This window comes from Microtus ochrogaster, chromosome 21 (genome assembly GCF_000317375.1).
Source record: "Microtus ochrogaster isolate Prairie Vole_2 chromosome 21, MicOch1.0, whole genome shotgun sequence".
In the NCBI taxonomy this organism is placed as follows: Eukaryota; Metazoa; Chordata; class Mammalia; order Rodentia; family Cricetidae; genus Microtus; species Microtus ochrogaster.
In genome coordinates, this window is record NC_022022.1 from 30,504,507 (window position 1) to 30,522,189 (window position 17,683).

Sequence of the window (17,683 nt, forward strand, 5' to 3'; positions counted from 1 at the left end):
TTCCTTGCTTGTGCTCTCTCTCCTTCTGCTCCTGATTTGGATGCAAGCCCAGACTACTATACCCAGCCAAGCTTTCGTTCACTATAAGTGTTTGTTTTTTTTAAGTCAGGTTTTCTCCTGTCACTTAAAGGACCCCACAGTACTAAGAGCAGAGATGATAATCAAACAATAGTAGGCTCCTCAGCAATAGTTACTGGGCATGTCTTGGCGCTGCATTCTGCTGTGTTTTTTCTTCTTCACCACCCACAACACCTTTCCCTAAAGTTTTAGAATTACTCTCATTGTGTCTTCTCCCTAGATGTTACTAACTTATTTTGTCTTTATCTTAGTCTGATCGTAATCCCCGAATCTGTTGTTGTTGCTTTTTATTTAATTTAAAAATTAAGTTCTTTATCTTCCGACACTCCCCACCTTCTCTTCTCGCCTCCTCCAAGTTGTCTTCGGGTGTCTATTACTAAACAAGTTGGATACTTAAGTTTTAAATTAAATAAGTGGAAATTCAATTCAATAAAACCCGTATTTTAAGTTTGGGGTTCTTATCTCTCCCTCCTGATACTGTTTTGTGAGACATGGTAGCACAGGCTAGACCGTGCTGATGGTGTTTGGGTTGACCTTGGCCTCCTCCACCTGCTTTGCTTATCTGTTTGGGGAAACGCGTCTGCCAAACTCATTGCTCACCAAGACGCTTAGTGTGTTTAACTGACCTTTGGATTTGTTTCTTGTGTTCAGATCTAAGGCTGGAGAGGATTCTGATAGAGGCAACACACAAATAAGGTCCTTAGGTGCACAGCTTTTCCACATAGAAAGGGGACATGATTTACTGGGAATAAATTCCTGCCTGTGCACAAACAACCAACTCACAGATAAACCTCTTTCTCACGCCTTCTCACTGTCTGCCATCTACTAGAGGGTGCTTCACGCACACGCAGCCACAAAAGCTGAAGAGGAGAATAATATTTTAACGTCAGCCCTTGAAGAGAGTGATATCTGGGTTCCAGGGTGAGGGGGGATTGAACAACTTCCCTCCCTCTTTCACGGGAAAATGGCTGCCGTGCTTCACAGACTTCAGGGGTGTATTGTTGACACTGATTTTTTTTTATCAATTATCTTCCAAAATTTGGCACTAGCCCTAGATTCTTCCAAACAATTTTTCATTTCTGTCTTCATTATTATTAGGGATTCTGTATTTCTCAAGTTTTGCAATGCGCACTGCTAGCACAGTCCATTTTAGGCAAGAACTCAGAAACTGAACAAAAATTTTTCAGGTGTAACTATAACAATGAGAAAAATGCCCTTTTGTGAGCAATATGACAAATGAAAATATAAGTTATATTGGAAAAGGCAGCCGAAGCCATTATTCTTTTATGGAGTACAAATGACCACATGTTGACAGTTTTCCCGCTTTTCTGTTTAATATATCCAGGCAAGAACAGCCTGATGGAAACACCTCAGGGCTCAGCAGTCTCCTTTCTCCACATAAGAGTAATCCCTTCCATGCTTCCCCTGCTCTCCTGCTTAAAGACAATTTTATTATTTAACATTAATCAAACTGCCCAGCACTGTGCACTCTGAGAACACATAAAAATATATGCCCTGACTGAATCTTTTCCATGGGCATTCAAACCCCACCAAAAGTCAGGCCTGCAACGATGCTGTAGTTTGGCTGAGACCATGCCAGGGGTTCCAAAGCTATAAGCCCATACATAGAAGTCAAGCACAAAGTCACTAAGCAATGTCTTAGTGATTGATTATTAAATACACTGAAATAATTCTCATTATCATGAAGACTCTTTCAGATTGAATTATGACTTTAAAGACATGTATATCAAACATAAAAAAAAATCTACATGGAAAGAATTACAATGTGAAAGTTGTATGTGGCAAATATATATATAATTTTATATTTATATACCGGATATGAATAAGGTTTAGGCAATCAAAAATTGGAAGTTCTCATGCTCCTCTAAATCGTGTGTGTGTGTGTGTGGGGGGGGGGGTTCTGCCCTAAACATTTGATTAGGACGGGCATACGCTTATCAACATGCCCCTGTAAATTATGGTTTATCCTGATGTACAGCACCAGGACATCCTTCATGTGGTCCAGTAATTAACTGAGAGACACACAGATTATGGGAGAGAGTCATGATCAGGGAGGCTCTTTGTTGATGTTTCAGCTCATGGGTTGCAGTGTTTCTTACTTGCAGTAAAACAATAGTGGAGACAGAAAATGGAGTTCGTCTTGGCATGGAAAGAAAAGTGCAACAGAAACAAGTCTAGGAAACAATCTGCGAGCTGAGAATATTATTTAATTTTGTGTCCATATCCTTGAAGTAGTTGCCTCTCGATCATAGACCATTTGCCTGATACCTACAAGCTCATTTAATAGGAATGTTTGTTTGGCTTACACCCAAGGGACGCAGAAATGCTAGTGAGAATCTCACAAATGAATCGGTCCTTGGTGAGTGTGATTAGCATAACTCTGACTTCAGAACCTCTGCAGGCTCCAAATATGCCAACAAGACCTATTCCTCTGGTTTGTAGCCACGACGAACACCCCTTTGGCTGCTCCTGGGGCTCAGGGAAGAAATGGAGTGGACCGGAAGCACTTTCTATCTGTGGCATCTTTCTTTGGCATTTTTGGATTTTGAAACCAAATTGGGAAAATTGACTTTAGAACTGCTTTTTGATGAAAACTTTTACCTGTGGCTTCCCAGTCCTTAGCGCTTTCCCTTCATATTTTCTCAAGATGTAAAATCGGAGTCTAGGAATTCCTTTGAGTTCCCACAGAAATGGTGCCAATTAATTCTGTTTTTTCTTTTTTTCTTTTTTTTTTTTTTTCTGTTCCGCAGGAAACTTCCTTGGCTCAGCAATAATGTAACTTCCTGGCAACCCCTTGGCAATCTTCACCTTAGAGATTCTGGAATGCTTTTGCTTTCCATAGGGGAAATAGTGGGCTCTTCTGTGTTCTTTTCCCTTCCAGTACACAGTAGAAGAAATACATTATTTAACCCTTTCTTAGGGAGCCTTCTGGGTCCCCTAGAAAAATCTTAACTCATGAACAAATTCACAACCCTCCCTCCTTTATCCTCCACAGACATCATCATTGGAGAAGCATCTACTGTTTTTCTATGACCTGATGAGATCCCAGGACGGCTGAAGGATGCTCTGAGAATGGTAAGATGAGTTTTTTTTTTTTTTCCATCATGCCAAAACAGCTTCAAGAAGAATGGCTGGATGGTTTGAATGTGAAATGTTCCTCACAGGATCACACATTGCATGCTTGCTCCTCAGGTGTTGGTGCTGTTTTAGGGGTGGGATTTCAATTTTACAAAGTACAGGAAATCTGGAAGGAGCAGGGCATTCTCTCTGCTTCCTGGCAGCCATGATATGAACTGCTCTGCTCTCCCAATCATTCCTATATGAAGGAGGGAGACCTCTGAAACCATGGACTGGATAAATCTGCCTCCCAGCTTGGTTGCTCAGACATTTTGTTACATTAAAGAAAATTCTTAATAATATAAATGCCTTCTAATTACCCAGGATGTTTATGACGATCCTAATTATTTTTTTTGATCATGCTGAAAACTGGTTTTTCTGGAAGTTACAGTCATCAGATTTTGAAAAAAAAATACAAAACGAAAACTTCTTAAGATCTGATGTTCTTTTACGTTTAGAAGTAGCACAATATTTTGTTCTATTCTGGTAAATTCTTGATGTCTAAGAGTAAAGGAATATCCTACTGTGACTAATTTAAAATTCTACAAATAAATTGAATACAACAATCAAAATGAAAAAAAATCAAATAATATATGACATTTTTTTTTAGTATCTGAGACTCAAGAGCTGCCTTTAAAAAGTTTAATAAAAATTGACTTTTTTGAAGCAAAAGTCGTATATGACCAAGTGTATAAAATAATAAACCACAGCATTATCAATAAGGTTCATTGTAAAACGTCTTTCCTTCCTCCATTCTCTCTAGCCTTTTATCCCATCATGAAAACTGTTTCTTTGTATACAGCATGGAACATAAATCAGTCCTTCTAGGTTCAAGGGAAACCCTCAGCTCTTCTTAAACTGCCTTCTGTGGGATAGACAGATGGCCAACTGACAGACAGATAGTCAACTGCTAAGAACAGGTGCTCCCCAGGTCTCTACCATCTTTTTTCTCCTGTGAAAGGAGAAATCCTGACATTTCCAGATCTCACCTTCAATGCTAACAGAATTGAATTATAACTATGATATTTGAATAATTTATAATAAGAAATACTTAGGAATTTTTTTCTCTGAAAGAGCTCAAGACGCCCACCTCCCCTCTTTATTATTTATAAAACTTTGAGTTATGTGTGGGAGTCCAGATGGGAGTAATCAGTTTTGTTTAAATCTTTAAGAACTCTTGGGCTCCTAAGTGTACTAAGACCTCTCCTGGAGTTTTACATTTATTCCCCGAGAGACATAAAGGCAAGGCAAAGGGACAACAGACTTTCAAAGGTCCATGATCCATCCTTACATTAGCTTTTTAATGACTGTGACAGACAGAAACAAATGGCAAGACACAAGGTTTATTTTCTGCTCGAGGTTGAGGAGGCATGGTCTATCATGGGAGGAAAGGCATGGTGGCTGAAGCATGGCTCAAGGCCATGGGGACACACGTATGTCATGATTTATTACAATAAATTCAGAAAACTGGGAAGTAGAGAAAGCTTAGCCTGGAAGTAGGGTTGTGTCCAATCATCAAAGGCTATACCAACTTCCCTACCTCCATCAGCCATGTTTTACAAGCTTTTCAAGTTTCTACAGTTTCCTCCAACAGCACAATCAATTAGGGACCTGCGGGGAAACATTCTATACTCACACGGTAACATTTGGCCCTAATTCCCCACTGGCTGGTAGCTATTGATGAACACAAATTGCAATCAATCCAACTTCAAAAGCTGCATCAGTATGAATACCGTTCACAATTACAAAGTCTCTTCTGAGACTTAAGGCAAACTCACAGATGTGAGCCTTTGTAAATGTCAAAGAGCAAGCTGGATACCTCCAACAGACAATGGCACTTGATTCCAAAAGGGAAGAGAGGGAGGACAGTAGGGAAGTCGTGAGCAAAGCAATACTGAAATCCAGTAGGGCAAACCTCAAACCTTACAGCTTCACATGGAGCTGCTGAGAGACCCACTCCTACCGATCAGCTGCTTTCAGCACACATGGGCTCTTATGTGACCTGGGTCCTCTTAGTGGATGGAGGCTCTTTTGGAAGACATTCCACACTCCTTATTTCTCCAGCACCCTTGGGTCTGCATTCCAACTTAGATTTCACACATAGCTTTGTGTAGCCACATATAGCTTTCTTAGGGGTTCTACTATGGAGGTACTCGATCTCTGTTCCACAGTATGTGACCTCAGGCCCATTCTGGAACCTTAGTACAGACTTGTATAACTCTGACTCTTGCTTTCTACTGCCCGTCACACCATCAGCTCTAGGCAGATAATGCTGAATTTTGCTGTTAGGTCAAGATGAATGCTGGCCCACTTAGATCATGGCTGTGGTTGCGAAGCACATGTGTGACTTCATTTCCTTAGGAAGATATTTTCAAGGGAACCCATTTAAAGGTATGAGATCCTATTCAGGATCTCAACTCCCCTTTTCAGGAGCTCTCTGTTAAAATGACTGTTTTAAAAAACTGGGTTTCAAGCCTAGGCAGTTTGGATGCTCAACTTACTAAACCTGGATGGAGGTGGGCGGTCCTTGGACTTCCCACAGGTCAGGGAACCCTGATTGCTCTTCAAGCTGATGAGGGAGAGGAACTTGATCGGGGGAGGGGGAGGGAAATGGGAGGCGGTGGCGGGGAGGAGGCAGAAATCCTTAATAAATAAATTAAAAAAAATAAAAAACTGGGTTTCAGTCTTATACTTGGAGGCCTTTGTTGCGTAAGGTCTTGCCACCAAGGCATCACTTCTATTGTTCCAGTACAAGGTGTACATCTCCTCTTCAACTGTGCTCGTCATGTCCCCAAGCCTTTCTGTTCTGTTACTGCAAACCCAGCTAAAGACACTGAGTAAATATGCAACAACCTACATGATGTTTGCCTCGAAATCTCCTCCACCAACCATAGTTCATTACTTTTGAATTCAGGCTCACCTACATTTTCAGGACATGGGTAGCTGCTTTGCCAGAATGCTTCATGAATCGAACACCCTCTAGTTCAATCACTTGCCTCTGCTTCAAACCTCACCAGCCTGGCCTTTTCTGTCTGTATTTCTATCAACTTTATGGTCTCTGTACTCCCACCAGGAAGTCTCATTAATCTCCCTGGATGGCACCCCAGGGCTTCTCTGGCTTGCAGCCCTAAACTCCTCCACATTTTTCCTAGTTCCAAAGGCTTATGAAGAATATGGTCAGGTTTACTAGAGGCACACGGCTTTCACTACCAACTTTCCTTATTAATTATTTTTCTTGTTGAAAATGCCCAACAGAAGTAAGTGCAGGGAGAACAGGCTTATTGTTTGCTCATAGTTTCCCCATGGTAGGAAAAGCATGGATGGGTGCTGGGGCAGATGAGTTTGTGATTACAGGGCTTTGCAGTATAGTTTGCCACATCTCAGAATACCAAGAGGTAGAGAGAGTTCGTGCCAAAGGTTGGACTGGTTATGAACCTCAAAGCCCACCCATACGATCTCTCTTCACTAGCCACGTGTCCCATTCTCTGTTGACTCCACGTAGCAGCTGGACACAAGTGTTGAAGCCCAGGAACCTGTGCGGAACACTTTCCATCTAAACCACGGCATGACTAAATTATTAAATTCATGCTTAAAAAATTGGAGAATTGCCCTTTAAAGAGTGGTATTTTGCATATAAATGTACAAGCAGTATGTCTAACTAGTTCATAGAAGAGTAGAGGTTCACCTTCCTCATGTATTCTGTTCAAGCACCATGCATCCTAATAGAACAATCTAAGTACAACTTAGCTGCCATGAGAAATGCCACTTGAAGTGATGAGCGATAGTCATTAATCTAAGAATACAGCTCTGTTATGGGACCACTCACAGCATCCTAAGAGCAGGTCCACTGAGGGTCTATGCTGAATACTGTTCAGTGAGTGTTAAAAGTTGGTACATCCTGACTTTTGCCCCTTCAATGGCACAAAAGGAGATGCAGCCTATGGGGGCTGCAGTGAAGCGATTTTATGGTTCTATTTCAATGTCTCTTTCTCAATAATTACCTGTTACCAGTCTCAAGGTGAAATAATTTGGGACTGAAGTTATGTCAAAGGTACCACTGCATATGCTCACAGATTACCAAAGCCAGCTACCTAAGTCCGGTGTCAACTGACTTTTATGTCAGTTCTTTATTTGAACATTTATTCATTCTCGATTAATGAAAGAAGAATTGTAATCAATAGTCTGCTAGCGTCTATCCTTGAGAAAGACCAATATCCCAGTGAATACTGGAGGCAAAAATGTTCTACCTGTTCAAATTATGTGTGTGACTATAGTAGTCTATAGCTCTACTCTGCGTGATAAATTATTGTTCACAATGTGTTGAATCAAATGCTCAAGACAAGACTATATTGGGGAAATGGTTTGATTTTTGCTCGGCATTCATAGCCCATTCATCCAATTCTACTTGGGTAAAAATACCCAAGCTATTCTACTGGAGGCACCACTTGACATATCCATAAAAGGAGGGGCTCCGATGCCCGGTATGGAATTTGTCTTACTTCTCCTTCCTGGTGCACTGATAGCATCACCACAGACAATACGACAAGGGATATTTTCTGCTTTTGCTAATTAAATTGATTACATTGCATTGATTTCATTATGGCAGGGCTGTCCTACAATAAGATATAAACTTCAAAGCAAAATCAATCAAACTCTGTTGTTGATATATGACTTATGAGACTTTATGCATATTCCCAAGATTCCTTCAGATCTTATTTAGATTATTAAATAGTTTGAATTTAACAACAATACCTGGCTTCTTGGGGAGACTGTAGAACTTATCATCATCAGAGTGTCTTCTGGCTGCCTTTTGTTGGAACACTATAAAAATAAATACATAAAATTTATTAGACAAAGGCTTTAGGAATGTGAAATACACCATGAAAGCAGAATGCAATGTATCATTTTCCTTAGTAACAATATCTGAATTGTATTCATTTCTGAGTATAAGGATTATTAAAATTGTAATCTCCTCATCTGCACAGTTAATCAGTAATTTTGGGAAGCTTTTTCTTCAAAGTCCTGTGACAATGATGGAATGCTTCCCTTCACTGGTTTACTCCGGCCAAGTCCCTTTTGACATCAGGTGGAGATAAAATTTTGATTTGGTTACAAGCGATCAATGCTAAGTTCACATGAAGAATCCATTTGCATAGAAACCAAACTGGCATGTGGGTGATAAGCAAGGCCAATTATTGTTTCTTCTTAAAGTGGAGCAAACCCTGTTGTGCTCCACAGATGTAATAATAAAACAGGCGCTTTACTCTTGCGCCATCCACCCAGACCTCAGACCTATTAAAGCAGCTTGTTTGAATTACTTCATTATCTGAAAAGTGCTTTGTTCTCATTTATTATTTCTCACACGAAATTCTGGGAATTAAGTCAGCATTACTCACCCTATTTTGCAGATGAAAGGTAAAATCAGCGTTTTATATTTATTAAGCACCCACAAAGTTCTGGGTACTTTCTGGTATTTGCTAATGAAATAGACCAGATCTTTTACTGCTCTACTTTTGGAAAATGAGCATCCGGAGTTACATTTATTTCTTTATGGGCACTCTGAATTATGGGGTTTGGGAACTCGAAGAGGCCTGGGAGATTTAGTCCAGCCTCATATGTTTATAGATGAGGAAGTAAGCAGCTTGTAAAAGGGCTAAGTGAAGTTTGAAACGATCCCCTAGTTGTTAGCTGAAAGATGATTTAGACCCTTAAGCCTTGGCCTTCAGTTTGTTGCTTCCCCCTTATACAGTGATGCTGCATCTCCCACTTAGTAACTGTTCCCTTTTAAAGTTAGAGAGGGAGGCTGGGAGGAGTTCCAGGAGCATGGCTGTCTTCTTGTTCTTCTTGGTATCTCAGCAGGATTTTCCTATAAAATGGAACTGAGGCACATGGGGACAAGGAGACAACTGCACGGCACTCGCCCACTGTGACCTGGGAAGACACCTCAGTGATTGTCATGGAGTTCTGCCATGGCTTGTTAGTTAAAACACTCTACTATCAAAGTCATATATGGAAATAATCAAGAACACACACACACACGTGAGACAGGATTTCTCTGTGTCACAACCCTAGCTGGCTGTCCTGGAACTAGCTCTTGTAGACCAGGCTGGCCTCGAACTCCCAGAGATCTGCCTGCCTCTGCCTCCTCAGTGCTGGGATTAAAGGCGTGCACCACCACTGCCCAGTTCAAGAACACATATTTTTAAAACAAATGTCCCAAATCAAATCGACATTTATTAATCACATATCTAGATAAAATTAAAAGATTATTCCTCTCCGTGTCCTTTGGAGAAGAGAATATTACTTTCCAATATTTGAGAAAAATTATGCATATAAAGTAGTATCTTGTGTTGAGAATCAGTTTTCTTTGTATGTTCAGGGTTTGTGGCATTTTTTTCCTAAATGAAGTACTCTGAGGCATATATGGCAGGTGACTACATACTTGAGGATGTTAGATTTTTTTTTCCAGCCCTTACTTGGTGTTTTCATCAGCTAGTTCTTCAGTTTCAATTAAATACAATAATAACAGGCAGCCAGTGTTTTTGCTAATACTGTTAAGATGTAGCGGAGAGTGTCTACGGCTGAAAAACGGTAGCCAGTATCATTAATATGAGAAAACGGCAAATGCAGCAAGAATCTTTCCAACTAAGCTGCACGCTGTCTGTGAATTTCATGGATCTGACTGAGGTTCGGAGCTGCAGAGCATCTGAAAGCGGACTTCTCTTTTCAGCTTTCTTGGTATGAATTTGATCCCAGTTGCACTGACCCTGGATATGTTACGGGAATACCTCCTGCAGGCAGCACATTTGGCCCATGTCACACGGAGTTAATGCTGTCCTGCAGTCACTCTGCATTAGTGTGATATGAGCCTGGAGCTGAGGCTGGACCACTGGGATGGGTGGTGGAGGGAGAACGAGCAGATAACGGGGCTGTGGGTGGAAGGTAGGCAGTAGGGTACAGGACTAGGGTCCCCTTACTATCTCATCTGCCTTAGAGTCCTTAGTTCACCTGCCGCTGCTCCCATGCTTCCCCCTCCCACACACCCTTATGACATGATGCCATTACATCCTTACAAAAATCCAGACCTAGCAAAAAGTCTTCTCATTGCTTTTAAAGTTCAGAGGCATTTTTCATATACAGAACGGCCACAAGGAAAGACCTATTATTTGTGATCAGAAGGCTTAGACTAAGAGAAAAACCAGAAAGCTAAACTGTAGACCAGTAATTAAAAATATATTTAATATATATTATATATAAAAATATATATTATTACTGGTTATATACACACACACACACACACACACACAAATTCTGACCCTCTGTGCTTGAATTCTTGGATAACACCGTCTCAACTACATTGCACCTGGCCCATGTCCAAAGATGCTACCAATGCAATTATGACATGCCAATCTGACTAACCTTTGTACAGTGAAATCTTATTTTTCTCTTTCTACCTACAATTAGAATTTGAAAAGACAAACGACCAATGCAGTATTTACCTTGTCATTACTTTTAAACAAAAAAGTCAATAGAGAAAAAAAAACCAAAAACATAAACAAGTTTTTGAGGTTTAAAATTATCCTAAATAATACAAATGTCCCAAATGACACCGTCATTTATTTTGAATATTGGTAAAAATGACTTCTGTAAAGGTTTCTGCAGAATATAAATGACATTGAATGGAAAGATTAGCATAGTATTAAATATTCAAAAATGTTAATCAAAGCAGAAGTAGCAGAGGAGGGAAGGGTGAGATGGAGCAAGTTGTCTTGCACAATTTGTCTTTCCAGACTGTTCAGCAGGAAGTCCTTGTGTCAGCCTCATGTAGAGTCTCCTGAGATGTAAGAACTCATCCAGAGTGCCCCTTTCTGGAAAACGGGAAGAAGTTCCGTCAGCATTATTGTCTAAGTGGCTAAGCTGATGTCATTCACAAAGAAGCAAGCACAAGTCATAAATCCATGATGCTCTGTGCCCATTGCAGGTGGGGGATGGAAGCCTTACACATCTGCACTGCGTCCTGACCTTACAGGGTAGGGGATGAGCTCCTAGACAATCTGTCCTTAGATACAGCCCAGAGCTGTATAAACAAGGTCCTGGGGGTGCACAGGTATATCAGAGTTCCAAAACCTTCGTACTTTCCCCTGTGTTCATTCAGACAGAGGTCGAACGTGCTGTTAGTGCACGCTGATGAGAGAGGAGAGAGGCAAGCAGTCAGGAAGGCAAGGTTTCTTTCTTTATTTATTAAAGATGTCTGCCTCCTCCCTGCCACCGCCTCCCATTTCCCTCCCCCTCCCCCCGATCAAGACCCCCTCCCTCATCATTCCGAAGAGCAATCAGGGTTCTCTGCCCTGTGGGAAGCCCAAGGACCACCCACCTCCATCCAGGTCTAGTAAGGTGAGCATCCAAACTGCCTAGGCTCCCCCAAAGCCAGTACGTGCAGTAGGATCAAAAACCCATTGCCATTGTTCTTGAGTTCTCAGTAGTCCTCATTGTCCGCTATGTTCAGCAAGTCCAGTTTTATCCCAGACTTTTTCAGACCCAGGCCAGCTGGCCTTGGTGGGTTCCCGATAGAACATCCCCATTGTCTCTGTGTGGGTGCACCCCTCGCGGTCCTGAGTTCCTTGCTTGTGCTCTCTCTCCTTCTGCTCCTGATTTAGACCTTGAGATTTCAGTCCTGTGCTCCAATGTGGGTCTCTGTCTCTGTCTCCTTTCATCGCCTGATGAAGGTTAATATTCAGGAGGATGCCTATATGTTTTTCTTTGGGTTCACCTTCTTATTTAGCTTCTCTAGGATTGTGAATTATAGGCTCAATGTCCTTTATTTATGGCTAGAAACCAAATATGAGTGAGAACATCCCATGTTCCTCTTTTTGGGTCTGGCTTACCTCACTCAGGATAGTGTTTTCTATTTCCATCCATTTGTATGCAAAATTCAAGAAGTCCTTGTTTTTACTGCTGAGTAGTACTCTAATATGTATATATTCAATACTTTCTTCATCCATTCTTCCATTGAAGGGCATCTAGGTTGTTTCCAGGTTCTGGCTATTACAAACAATGCTGCTATGAACATAGTTGAGCATATACTTTTGTTGTATGATAGGGCCTCTATCATATATTCCCAAGAGTGGTATTGCTGGGTCCAGGGGTAGGTTGATCCCAAATTTCCTGAGAAACCTCCACACTGCTTTCCAGAGTGGTTAGGAAGGCAAGGTTTCAAACTCAGTCCCTGCAGCCCTATTTTCCCCTTCTGTTTCCCCACTGTGTGCTATGTGAAGGCTACTCACGAAAAGGCAAGAAGGGAAAATAAAGAATCAACAGTCCACCCTTTTCTGTAGGTGTCAACTGAGGGTGAGAAAAGCTGCTGTAACACCATGGGTGGTCCAGAGACTCATCTGAAGATTAGAAAAGAAACAGAACCTCTACAAGAGAGTGCAAACACTCCGATAGCTCGAGCCATTTAGGCGTGCTGATGTTAGGTCCACCTCACTATCTGGGATGGTTAATCAGCACAGGCCAGCCCATCAGAACGGGAACGTGACCATGGCTATTTCACCTGGCAGGAGCATGCAGATTCATGCAGATGGAAACGATGCTCAGGTGTTCAGGGAAAATGTACACATGGTCGTGAATGGTGGTACATCTTCCCTCTGAGATTGGCAGAGAGAGCATAGTGGAAAGCAAGGAAAGACCTGAAGGTAAATGGTGGGGAGACTGAATCACAAGGGTGGTGTTTGTAGATGCTTAGCTCCCTAAGGAAAAAAAAATCCATCCATTTTCTTTTCTGTTTGTAACAGAAATTTGAGCTTGATTGGTAGATTAGTGTGAAAATACTCTTTCTGCACAGAAAAATGTCACACTCAAATTTTCCTCCACCTTTAAGCAACTTAACTGGGGACGGGACAAAAAACAAACTTTCTGTTTGAACATTTAGTTTATACAAACAAGAATGTTTCTACTCAAAAATGTTTCCTATATAGAAAGCTGATAGATTCTGGAAGAAATGGGATGTTTTGAGGAACTGACAGCTTGAGGCCATGACAGTGAGTTTATTTGTTGAGGCTCCATGCATCCCTGGGTAGGCATTCCTCTTCCGGTTACCAGGGAATCAACACATATGGAACATGCTGCTTACCCAGCAGCATGTTGACTTGTTAACTCATTTCTATGCAGTTAGAAGGTGTTATGAGTAACTATTAATTGAGTGATAACCTAATTAATTTTTCTTTCATTTCAAAGAAAAATGGCTTCGGTGGTATGGAAGCTACTGGTAGCCTTTAAAACTATTAGAAGTTTACCTATTGGTTCATCTTCTGTGATTATCCAAATGAAATTCTCCTTTCTTCATCCCTCTGTGTCAGGAAATGCTTTCATGCTAGACACCAGTGGAGTCATGGTTTTGTTTCATTGTCTTTCAAAGGTTCATAGGATCTGGCCTTCTAAAGTCTAATTTTATATTCCATTTGGTTATGCAAACTTTGAACAACCATTAGATATTAAATATGCTTATAGAACTCACCCTATGGGTATTGGAAACTTCCAAAGGCAGGGCTGTGTCCGTTTGTGCTGTTTTCAACATTGGCAGCAGATAAATATCATTGGATAGCATGCAATCTAATATATACGCATATGAAACTAGGTGAGGGGAGAAGCAGACGGCAGGCACTGATAGGGAAAGAGAGGTAGCTTCACTTTGTGTCCTTAGAATAACTTCAACTATTATCTGAACCGTTCTTTGTGTACTGCTCCAAGTCAACCACAGAGCGTGTGCAGTTTCCACTCTCGTGGAAACCCAGAAAAACAGGTATTATGAGTAAGTTACAAAGACAAGTTTAAAAAGATGATTTTGAGATTGTGCAACTTTTGCCAAGTTACCCAGCACTGCGTGCATGTTGACATCGAGTTCAGTCCTCTCTTCAGGGAGGTCATGAATTACTGATACATTTCTTTCACAGGGGAGTCTTCATATGTGACAGCTCCTTAGAGTCTTTCATTCTTCTCTAACCACGTGACTCAGTTATAGTGTGTGTGTGTGTGTGTGTGTGTGTGTGTGTGTGTGTGTGTGTGCATGTACGTGCACATGTGTGATTGCGTGAAGAGGGGGTGTCTTTTTGGGCAGCTGTTAAATGACCATTACCTAAAGCTTTCAAATGTTTCCTCTGGGTAAAAATGGCAAGCATGTGGATCTGAGTTTGCTAACCTTGGAACTATTGACATTCCAGACTGCAAAGGCTTTGGACTGTAGTTGTAGAAGACTGTTTGTTAAATTGTGGGATGATCATCAGGTACCTCTGAGCTCTACCTCCTCGGAACCTCTAACACTATCCTACTTATGAAAATCAAAATCTCTCTAGACATTGCTAAGTTACGTCTGAGAGTCATTAAGAATTACTATCACAGGTCAATTAACCTTCTTACCACAGACACGTTCAACAGAGTTTAGCAACATCTTAAAGACAAAAACACAAAGTTGTGGAACAATGGGAAAAAAAACCCAATGGCTTGAGGATGCTTTCTTTCATTTTGCTCACAAATGCAAATCTGTAATGTCAGTTCACACCAATTTGATTTTAGCCCCCTTTATATGACCAAGGAATTGAACCCTTGGAAGATGAGGGCAATATGTTTTTTTTTTCTTTATATCCCTATGCTAAGAGATGGCCTGGAAAGTCCTCCCTGGTTTCACTCAGTGTCTTTGTGAACGAGCCAGGAGACTGTGGTGTTCTGCTCTCAGGACAAGGGGAACAATTCATTACACACAGGTTACACAGCAACATTGCTTCTGTTCAATGAACAGCACATACTCAGTCATAATGACGGCTCCTTTGTAGAGCTAGACCAGCACCCTTTCAGAGAAAGAAAACAACTTCACCCAGAAAGACAAGGACCCCTAGCCTTATAAATAGAAGGATGACTATGTCACTGTGTTCTGAGAGTACCTGTGACATGCATATGGTGTCCTGAAACTAAATGCTTTGGATGAGGTCACCTAGGCAGAGAATGGGCTGCAAGGCTCTGGCCATAAGAGCTACTTTAACCCACTTGAATTTATTTCTTTACTAAGGAAGGCAGAAGGTCTTTTACTCTGTCACATGTACAACAGCGGCTATTAATTTTCCCAAGAGTTTTCACCAAGTAATCTCCCTACCCCCAATTCATTGTATGTAATCAGTTTCAGGAACAAGCGAACTGTAAGTGGAAATTTTAGGAGAACAGCTGAGTTGTACTTGACATTTTAGGGTCTTGGTAGCTGAAGCACCCTCAAGAAGGTCGTAAATGCAACTTTGTGTCACTGCAAAATGCCAAGGATACCCCAGGAGCAATTTCAAATGGAAAGGGGAATTGTATTCTGCCCCAAAGCAGCCACATGGACTTGGTCCTGTCTTTGTACTATTAACTGTATGAGGGGAGAATGAAAAATGATTCACTGATGCTGAAACCTTTCCCTAATAGGAGTTCACATCTGTGCACGTTCTAAGATGGAATTCTATTACCAGTCTGTCTATGCCATACTGACTACCATTTTCTTTTTTTGATTTGTTTTAAAACAGAGTAAAGAATCCAAGTATCTGACAAAAAAAAATGACTTTGATATACTAATTCTAAAGCAGAGAAGGGTTCTATATATTTCTTTGGTTCTGTTATAGCCAGAAGTCAAGGAAAATAGACAAGAAAGTACAGCATCTGACACAAAGGAGAATCTGTGTGTGATCTGTTGAGGTACCTTAGCTTTGGCTGCCACCCGGGATATCAATAGGAGGGAATCCCTGTGAGCTCTTACTTGGCAGTCCTGCGAGGTTCACATTGCCAGTGTAACTTCAGAAAAGGGAGCTGATGCTAAGAGAGTTCTGATGCACTGTCCCAGTGATGAAGCTAGGAAGCAGGACCAGCAGCCTGTGAGGCCCCATTGTTCTGTTACCCCTCCTATTGATATCCCGGGGTGGCAGCTGAAGCATTAGAATTAGTATATCAAAGTCATTCTTTGTCAGATCTTCACAAAGGCACTTCTACAATGTCAACACAGCGTCTTCCATCCCTCTGGTTTTTCTCTGTTTATTCTCTGAAATGATATACTTGGATCCTTTATTCTGTTTTCTTCAGTTCTCTATCTTACAGCTTACTCTTTGGCTATATTACACTATAGGTGTGCCAACAGCCTTCTGCCACTCTGTCTAGCAGCTCTCAAGAATGGTGCAGATTGATGTTCTCCTGATAAATGGATAGTGAGATGGATGCCCTTCTGGAAAATGATGGACATTCCACTTAGTAGATCTGCTTGAGTGGGAGGACTAGGAACGATGTGGTAAAAACCTCCTAATCTTGGGGTTCTGGGCATGTATACCAATGCTTGACTTTTTCCTGGGGATTTGAACTCAGGCCCTCGTGCTTGCATAATAAGCTACAGCTTCAGCCACCAACTGCTCCTTCTGAATAGATGACCCACAGTTCCTACTCTCTTTTTCTCACTCTAATTGACTTCTGGAGAACTAGGTAAGGAGGAGGAAATGTTTACCTTGTTACTTTAAATCTGCCCAGGAACTAGGGATATTACAGGCCCTATGTGTGAACCTACTTTTATTATTATTTTGCTAAATGGACATAATATCAAGCTGCCCTCTATGATCTCAATGAGATTATATGATCTCAATTCACAGATTAGCTCTCATCCTAATCAGAGGCGTTTCTATGTGTGATGAATGGCATAGCTAACACAGAAACTCACAACTGGCCAACAGGCAGAGACTAATTGATTGTGGAGTGCTCAGCCACAAAAGGGACAGGTATGTCACCTCTGTATCTCCAACGTTCAGGAGCCATTGTGGAGAAGAAAGAGAAAGATTGTAAGAGCAAGAAAACTGGGGAAAAAGCAGGACAAGACTGCTGCATCCATGAGCAAGACCTGTACAACATCTCATCAGTCAAAATGCTAGCATGGAAGGAAGGAGGACTCAGAAGACCCCACACCTAAATAAGGAATCACTGGCACTCAATGGCTTTTAGGAATGGAAGACTCGGTTTTCTACAAGTGTATGGCACTTGGTATCTTCCAGTTGTTGGTTCCACTCACTTGGATATGTAGGCAACGTAAATTGGACAACGTAGATTATTATTAAGAAAAATAGTTTGAAAGTTGGGAGGAGGAAGGTGGATCTGGAAGCAGTGGGGATAAATACAATTTTGTATACACGTATGAAATTCTTAGAATGAATAAAATGCCATAATAAAAATTGGGCCAATGTAACTCATCTGTGACTTGAAAAGATGCTTACAGCCTTTAGGATTTTAAAGCACTAATTTCTCCACTTTCTACCTCATCTGTCAACCCAAATTTCTCCCGTAAGCCATGGACTAGAAAACAATTCAAGAAATAGAGGCTGGGTCGGGCGATGGTGGCGCACGCCTTTAATCCCAGCACTCGGGAGGCAGAGGCAGGCGGATCTCTGTGAGTTCGAGACCAGCCTGGTCTACA

The 17,683-nt window shown here is 41.3% G+C and overlaps 1 protein-coding gene across 1 annotated transcript in view; it reads right to left on the reverse strand.

Annotated features, from left to right (window-relative positions):
- Positions 1 to 17,683, reverse strand: part of Bank1 (B cell scaffold protein with ankyrin repeats 1) — a 183,884-nt gene that overhangs the window by 22,476 nt on the left and 143,725 nt on the right. Inside the window, exon 10 of the mRNA XM_026784149.1 lies at positions 7,969 to 8,037. Coding sequence (XP_026639950.1) covers positions 7,969 to 8,037 — 69 coding nt within the window. The remainder of the gene's footprint in view (positions 1 to 7,968; positions 8,038 to 17,683) is intronic.